The sequence below is a fragment of the Mytilus galloprovincialis genome, chromosome 1 (genome assembly GCF_965363235.1).
Source record: "Mytilus galloprovincialis chromosome 1, xbMytGall1.hap1.1, whole genome shotgun sequence".
Taxonomy (NCBI): domain Eukaryota; kingdom Metazoa; phylum Mollusca; class Bivalvia; order Mytilida; family Mytilidae; genus Mytilus; species Mytilus galloprovincialis.
Window position 1 is genome coordinate 63,681,938 of NC_134838.1, and position 8,912 is coordinate 63,690,849.

General features: G+C 32.5%; 1 protein-coding gene across 1 annotated transcript; it reads left to right on the plus strand.

Moving 5' to 3' along the window:
- Positions 1-1,278: 1,278 nt before the first annotated feature.
- Positions 1,279-5,249, plus strand: LOC143081179 (metallothionein 20-III). Its single transcript, XM_076257343.1, has 3 exons — positions 1,279-1,436; positions 2,139-2,255; positions 5,070-5,249. The coding sequence occupies exons 1-3, from the start codon at positions 1,409-1,411 to the stop codon at positions 5,141-5,143; spliced, it is 219 nt and encodes a 72-aa protein (XP_076113458.1). The 5' UTR covers positions 1,279-1,408; the 3' UTR covers positions 5,144-5,249.
- The last annotated feature ends 3,663 nt before the right edge of the window (positions 5,250-8,912 follow it).

An 8,912-nucleotide genomic window follows, 5' to 3' on the forward strand; every position in this document is an offset into this window, starting at 1 on the left:
GGAAAATTTAAATCGGGAAGTCCCTTAACAAATAGCTAACTCAAAAGCACAAACTCATCAAACTCATGAAAACAACTGTTATAATTTGGACTTGGTACATGCATTTCCTTCTATAGAAAATGGTGAATTTCACATGGTTTTACAGCTAGCTAACCTTCTCACTTGTTTTATATATAGTTGCTAAAACATTTATTATTATATTGATAACGATGTGTGAACAAACCAGACATAATACTAGAAGCTAAAAAAGTCAAAAATGGAGTTATAGCAGTCAACATTGTGTTAATATATTCCTCATCACTATAACACCAAACAAATATGACAACAATGAAAAAACAAAATGGCATAAAGATAAAGCAAATCAGCGAAAATGAAAGACAAGTATTAACAAAACCCACAGACAACAGCATATTGGCGGAATGCACAAGTGCCCCGACACGTCAAAAACAAAAACAAAAAGGATTATCCAGTAAAGGTTTATAATTTACAAAGAACACGTAAATAAGATGATAAATAACGTCACAGTACATATATAATCTTTATTTTAAGACCGTCATGTATTTTTGTGAATTTGACACGGAAGATATATGAACACGGTCTTTGTATCTTCCGATAAACATGTTTTTAGAACAAAAAGGACGAGACGTTATAAACTCCAATATATCGAAAAAGGTGTCCATACCACCTGTATAGTCATATTTAAGAATTAATTAATTAATGAATAAAACTCCCCACTATGTTCATGTTAGATATTAAAACTTACTTCTAATTTCAACATTAACTTATAATAAAACTATAGTATAAGTCGGAGGATCAATATCAATCCTGAAAAGATTTATCGACCCGTACTTAAAAATACAGCATGTTTGCTATGTCAGTGTAGGATAGATATTTTTATCCTTCCTTGTATTAAATATCATTGTGACATAGTTTTATATATCTTATTTATTAGTGTGTTATAGGTAACGTGTTAAAATATCAATCTGTGTGCAAAACATCACCAGACATACAGCGTGTGCAAAAAATCCGGTTCAAACTAATTGATATGTTATGACGCAGTAGAATATGGATTTTGACATGAGGCTCTCAAGAAGGATCAGTATGTTGTTCGACATACATGCTTGTTATTAAATGTAGTAATACCTTAAGAATAAAGTACAAATAAAATGTAGAATAATGTAAATCCATTTAAATTTTTTCGCTAATTTGAACCATGTCTTTGTTAAGTAAAAATGTTGATAATGATATATGGCATAATATACACTATGTCTGACCTCCGATAACATAGGTTTTGCACACGAAATGTTCTCAAATGGCTATATAAAAATCGACATAGTACCAGATACCACCCATACTATTAAAAGCATATTGATAAGATCTACGAAGCAGACCAGCTTTAACGAATAAAATGCCTGGACCTTGTAACTGCATTGAAAGTAAGTAGCTTACAATTTTATCTTGAAATAATGTGTCTTGATTATTGAAAACAAAACAAATGTTGATGAGTGCATTTATGTTATTACTAAAAAATCATTCTTGTCAAAATTATTGTAAAAGTAAGACAGGATAAAGGGCCTATTTTTATTCATGATGTTGTAAAAAAGTTCTTTGCAAAATATTGATATTTGTTTTGATAAATTGAAGAAACAAGAAAATCGATCAATATATGTTGTGAGATAATTATATGTAAGAAGTTAGCAAATGAGATAAAAGTACAAATGCACATTATCCAATTTATTTGTCTTCTGTTGTCTCCCCTTTATCCCCTGACCTCGCTTATTTAGTACTGCTGCGCATAAAAACGACTGTTTATTATTATTTTAGGTGAGGCCAGAAGAGATTTTGCAGAATGAGCATAAATTTTCATCTGTTGCATCCCACGCTAACTTTCCCCACGGCCTCTCCGAGGCAGAATATTCATTTTCAAAATGCTTCTGTCTCCCTTCGAAAATCAAATGCTCGTTCACCTTAAATGAATGGTGTTAATGGTTTGCATGCACTAATCATAATCTTAAAAACTAAGGTAAACCACCTTGTTACAATTATCAAATGTTTGTCATTCATGTAATGCAAGTGAAATATATAAGATTGGGTATGGATTAGTCAGTTGACTTCACATGTCTGCTTTTGCTTTGCAGCAAACGTGTGTATCTGTGGTACTGGATGCAGCGGGAAATGTTGTCGATGTGGAGACGCCTGCAAATGTGCAAGTGGCTGTGGATGTTCCGGATGTAAAGTTGTTTGCAAATGTTCAGGTTTGTTCATTTTACAGTATTTTAAAAGAACATATTTTATGAAGTAAACTTTTAAACAAACGCATGATTTTTTTCTCTTTCTGTCCAGTAACTGCATAAGATTGCGCTGTGTGAAATGATTAAAACAATGTATGGTTTAATGATTCAGTTCGCGGGAGGTTGTATTTTTTTCAGTAAATTTCCTTGTTTAATGGCAGATAGGGATGTGAGTGCTCCTTTTTTGCAATTCTTTCTAAGGTAGCAATACACAGTTAGAAGTTTAGTTTCGCATTATGGCCCCTGTGAATTTTTTAAATATGAAAGTTTTTGTACAATAAAATTGATTTTTAGATAATTGAAGAATAATATAGCCTTCTTAGTGGGTTTATATGAACATTAAGATTGTTTTTAACATGTTTTATAGGCCATTTATATGATTGACAGTCCGTATTTTCCTATCCGTACCGTTCATAGGTCCATACATTATTGTAGTGTTTATCAACAAAGATTTTGCGCTCGATCTTTTCAATTCAATTTTATTTAAATTCTCCCTCGCCCTGCTCGTCCGAATTTAAAGCATTTAATTTCTAATTCAATAGGCTATAAACAAGACAAACACAGATATAGGATTAGTTGCTCGCAGTAACATCTTATTTTCTCTTGCGATACAATATTTTATTTTACTGAATTGTACATATTTCTTCAATCGAAACATTATATAAACACATGACATATAACATTGTTCCTCTTTTGCATCGTTTCTTTTCCCCCCGGCTAATGCCTCCAACGCCTGTACGTACAATAAACATAGCAGCAACTGCACATATACCTATGTGACCAACTTCAATCCGACGTAACTGCGAGCACCTTCGATACTAATACATTTAAATCCCAAACTTTATATAGTACCTTTAAACCGCCAAAACTTTCCTCGTGCATCCTGCACCTAATATCAAACTTATAAATAGTACATACTGTTACAAAACCAGTATCCAAACTAGTTATACTAGTTCCCATCTGTAAATATTAACTACAAATAGTAAACGGGAAAAACCCTATTTCAAACGAAATAAAATACATGGAAAAACGAGCAGATAAGCATATGATTTTTTTGGGACCACTTGATAGATATAAACCTATGGATTCAGGAAAGGTATTACTGTAATTGATTGAAATTTTCCTTTAGACCAACTTTTGGAGACTTTTGTGACATGTTCACCCCCCTTTTTTGCTATATTTTGTATCTAAGAAATGCAGATTGTTGCCATGGTTACACCCAAGAGGGATTATATTTCACCCTTATGACCATTAGAAATCAAATCTATGGAAGATTCTCTTTCTATAAGTATATACATGCATAACACACATATAAAGCCTTCTTTGTTAGACAGGAGGGGAAAGAGGATGTTTAAAAATTATGAGTGTCAATTTTAAGTTTTTTTCCTAACTGTGTATTGCTACCTAAAGCATAGAAGTTCCGTCTTAAAATTAGCAATTTTGGCTCACATATATTTAGCAGGATTCAATGGTGGTGTGATTATGTTTCATGGGTATAGTTGATTTTAAGTTGTGTAGTCTCTAATAAAATATCCTACCGTAGTCTAAAATCGTTCATCTTGTCAGTTCGTTAGGTATTTGTGTTTGAACTTAACACACGGGGAAACTCCGCATTGACGTCACTACGCTACTTCCGGCGTAGAAAAACAATGTAGAATACGTTTTTTCTGCACTTTTGAATAAAAATAACATTTCTGAAGGTAAGTTTTCATTGTTGTTCTCAATTATTGCTAAAAAAATGCCAAATTTCTAATGCCCGTTTCAATCCCGACTTCCGAATGTCTAAAAAACATTCTAGAACTTCACAAAATCCCACTTCCGGCCTCCATTCCTTTGTGTACATTCCATTAAGCGTCATCAATCTTGTGGCAGGCAATACAGGTCAAGCAAATCGTATTTTTAGGAATTTTAAAATGACATGCTCCTTACGTCTTTCGCGATTTTCCCGCGAAAAAAGCCCAACCAAAATGAAAGAAAAACTAATTGAAAAAACGATGCCCATGCCATAATTTTGTACAGGAATATAGAGTAGGTTAATGAAAAATAATTTACATTTATTTTTCATAGAATTTTCTTTTTATTCATTATAAAAAGATCGATATTCTGACCATCATGACTGTAGATAAATATTCATACAGAATTCCATTGATGTCAAAAGGGATGGCAAAAAAAGAGTTTTCCCGTTGAATAAAACCCAAAATTATTGCAAACTATTTTGAAGCAATATCCCACAAAGAAATAACGTAATTGCCGTAGACTGGAAAATCCCCTTATTGACAGTAGAGCAATTTGATTGGGTAGAACGAATCGACATCACGTGATTTTGACGCCATTGAAATTTAAATGTAAACAAACAAGGTCAGAAGGTTCAGTATAGGACAGCATCGTACATTTAGTTACTGACAAATAATTATGAGTTACCAAGCTTGACAATGCATGGTAATAGAAAATGAAAGCTAAGTGTACAGAAAAAATAAGAAAAAAATAGCCTTAGGATAACGACTTATCATTACACCTGGATATAATCGGTCTTTTTTTCAATAAGGAAAATTCTAAGGTTCAAATCAGTCGGGCATAGTCGATCCGAGCTGAATTTGGTTACTGGTATTCTATTTTGTTTTGTCATTACGTATTTATTCATCCCTATCACGAATGCATAAATACGTAATGAAAGCGATTTTGATAATATTAATTAATAAATACTTTTTTCATGTAAAATAAACATATATACACATTATATTGAGATGTCTATTCAAATGAGTTTTTATTATGTTTTAGGTACATGTGCGTGTGGATGTGACTGCACTGGTCCGACAAACTGCAAATGTGAATCTAGATGCTCCTGCAAGTGACATAAAGAGAATCACACCACGTTCAATATAGTCATACTTGTAACTCATATCATTCACAAAAGAATTCGTGATGTTCACTGATATCAAATAAACAATTTTTTAATTATCTTTTGGTTGATAAATATGTATTCATAGATATAAGAAGAAGTGGTATGAGTGCCAATGAGACAATTCTCCATCCAAGTCTTAATTTATAAAGTAAATCATTATAGACAAAAGTAGGGTCTTTAAAACGAAGCCCAGAATAGCAAGCTATAAAGGGCCCCAAACATGACTAGGGTAAATCCATTCAAACGGTCTAATCTATGTAAAAGAACGATAAACGAGAAACACTTATGAACCGCATCAATAAACGACAACTACTAAACACAACTGTTTAGGACAGATACAAACAAATGAGGGTTTAAACGTTTTAATATTAAAGAACCAACCTTCATCCTTATCTGAAACAATAGTGAAACATCACAACATAGAAAGATGCACTATAAAATATCAACTGAAATAGCTGAACTCAATCAAAAGACAAAACTCAAGTGAATAAAAATAAAATTAACGGTACCAATTTTTCTTGCAACATACACTTAACAAATAAATATGCTCAATGTAAATACAAAATCAATAAAAAAAAAAAGGTTGATTAATTAAAGACAACAGTAGTATACCGCTGTGAGATGTTAAAAATTTCAGTAAAATGACAATAATCTTGAACAAAAATCCACCAATTGCAATTACAATAATATAAACAGGTAAATGAAAATAGTTGTGTTGTAAGGTGTACAGTTTAAATGGAGAATGGATTTTACAAAATAAATAATAATTGTTGTTCATAGTAAGAAGAAGGGAAAATTTATAATATTACCTATATACTTATTAGCACATTTGGAAACCGGTTGACACTGACAGCAATCATTTGCATGGCCGAAATGTATTTCCTTGATTTGATAGATGTAACTTCTCACTCAACTTGTCTTGTTCATAAATACAAAGTTCTGTCCAATTGGAATAGTTAACTATAATCTCCAATGTAGGATGATTGACATGATCTGCACATCGTAGACACTTTGTATCAGGTCTAAAAGGGGTCAATTTCCGGTTGCAATCCTCATCCTGGTCGAACTGCATTACAGAACTTATTATTGTATTTGTATATTTATACTCGTCCTGAATATGGATGAAATAGTTGTCAATGGACTTTAAGCAAGTAACTGCTAAAAAAAGAGCTAGAGTTATCCCGCTTTGACTAAATGGTAATTTGTTACATGTTAGCTAAAGAGTGCGACATTATATCATGAACCTTTAAAAATATCTTTGTTTTCAAATAAGGACCCAAATAGCGTCCACCTTTTTATCATACATTTTTCACCAGAACATTGTCTCAAAAGTTTGTTTATATGTATATTCCTATATCTACGTTAGAATTTATTTGTTTTTACCTCTCTTTACTTAACTTTATTTTGCAGGCTAAAAGTTGTTATTACGAGTGTTGCTTTTAAGGATGGCCGGTATTGTTAACTTTTGTAAAAAATTAAAAATGTATCATATGATTCTTTTTCTAATGCAATTGCTGAATCGTACATGTACCTTACAATATAAAATGTTATCTATACTACCATTGCAAAAATAATCCTTCAAGTTAAACGTTATATTTGTTTTCCCGATGCCATTTCTGGATGTCAAGTAGGCAAGAAAAAAATAAGGGGCGGATTTAGGTTCCACCAAAAAAAGGCGAAATTGTCCGAAAGGGTAAAATCTCCGAGCGAAGGCAGTCGATTTTTTTAAACGATGTGACGCAAATAAAAAAAGATGCTTTGACACTATATCTGCCCTTGAATTTTTACTAGATAACATTTTTGTTCGCTTTGGAGATTCCGTATATCGTCAGGTTATCGGAATTCCAATGGGGACTAACTGTGCACCACTTATTGCGGACCTGTTTTTTGTATTGCTATGAGTTACAATTTATGACTAAAATCAGCAAAGACCCATCGAAACAACATCTGATAAACAAATTTAATAACACTTTTAGATATTTGGATGATATTTTGGCTCTCAATAATGACGACTTCAGTATGTATACTAAAGAAATTTATCCTGTTGAACTTACTTTAAATAAAGCTAATACTAACAATGACCACTGCCCTTTCCTCGATCTTGATATCTATATCACTAACGGAAAGCTTAATACAAAAATTTATAATAAAAGAGATGATTTTTCATTTCCTATCGTTAATTATCCATTTTTAGATGGCGACGTTCCCTTGTCACCATCTTACGGTGTTTATATATCTCAACTTGTACGATTCGCTCGTATATGTAACAATGTTTTACATTTAAACGAGAGAAATTTATGTATTACTGAAAACTTATTACACCAGGGCTTTCGATATCACAAACTAGTCAAAACATTTACTAAATTGTATCATCGGTATAAGTACATCATTCGTAAATATAGCTCAACATGCAGACTTCTTGTGCGTTCAGGTATTTCACATCCAATTTTTATGGAAATATACTTTACAAAGCACAAAAATGTCAGTATTCACCTCAGAAACTAACCAAACCTTTAAATAGACTTATTAAAAAGGGATATAGTTATGATACTGTTGTCAGGTCATTAAAGATTGCATATTTTGGCGTTAATATTGAATCACTTATAGGGTCTTTGCATCCGAACTAAACACATGTATTAAAAAACCAGTTGTTGGCATGACACGTGCACGGGTTATGTTCTTCTCATATATGTTATGATGGTATGATACTAAACTCCTAACGGGAAGGATTGTGCCTGATATTCATATGATGAAATCATAATCTTTCAATCAGTTTAATTGAAGTCTGGAGCTGGCATGTCAGTTAACTGCTAGTAGCCTGTTGTTATTTATGTATTATTGTCATTTTGTTTATTTTCTTTGGTTACATCTTCTGACATCAGACTCGGACTTCTCTTGAACTGAATTTTAATGTGCGTATTGTTATGCGTTTACTTTTCTACATTAGCTAGATGTATAGGGGGAGGGTTGAGATCTCATAAACATGTTTAACCCCGCCGAATTTTTGCGCCTGTCCCAAGTCAGGAGCCTCTGGCCTGTGTTAGTCTTGTATTATTTTAATTTTAGTTTCTTGTGTACAATTTGGAAATTAGTATGGCGTTCATTATCACTGAACTAGTATATATTTGTTTAGGGGCCAGCTGAAGGACGCCTCCGGGTGCGGGAATTTCTCGCTACATTGAAGACCTGTTGGTGACCTTCTGCTGTTGTATTTTCTATGGTCGGGTTGTTGTCTCTTTGACACATTCCCCATTTCCATTCTCAATTTTATTATTTACGAAAAAGGGTACTAAGGGGATGCCCTCTACGACTCTTTAATCCGACGCTGAAAATGTAGTTCTGTAAGTCTTTTAAACATTTGATAATATACTTTTAATGGTATCAGTGTCTATATACAATGTACATGTATATACTAGTATATGTGTTGACGGGTAAAAATCTCAAAATCATATCGTCAAAAATGTAAGTTATGAATAGATCCTCAATGTATGAAGTAACTGAAATAAGCATTGAATCTTTGTTGATGCATTGTAATTTGAGATCATAATTGCTACATGTAAACTCTATCATTAGCGTCGAAGAAACAAACTATTAACCTCAGGACCTGAACTCCCTGTTATATAAACATCGAAAATGAAGTTCTTATAAATGGTTGATTTTCAAATAGAATTTAAACTCTTTAAAACTTTACCGAAGAATAAAAATGTCTGTAAATCAAT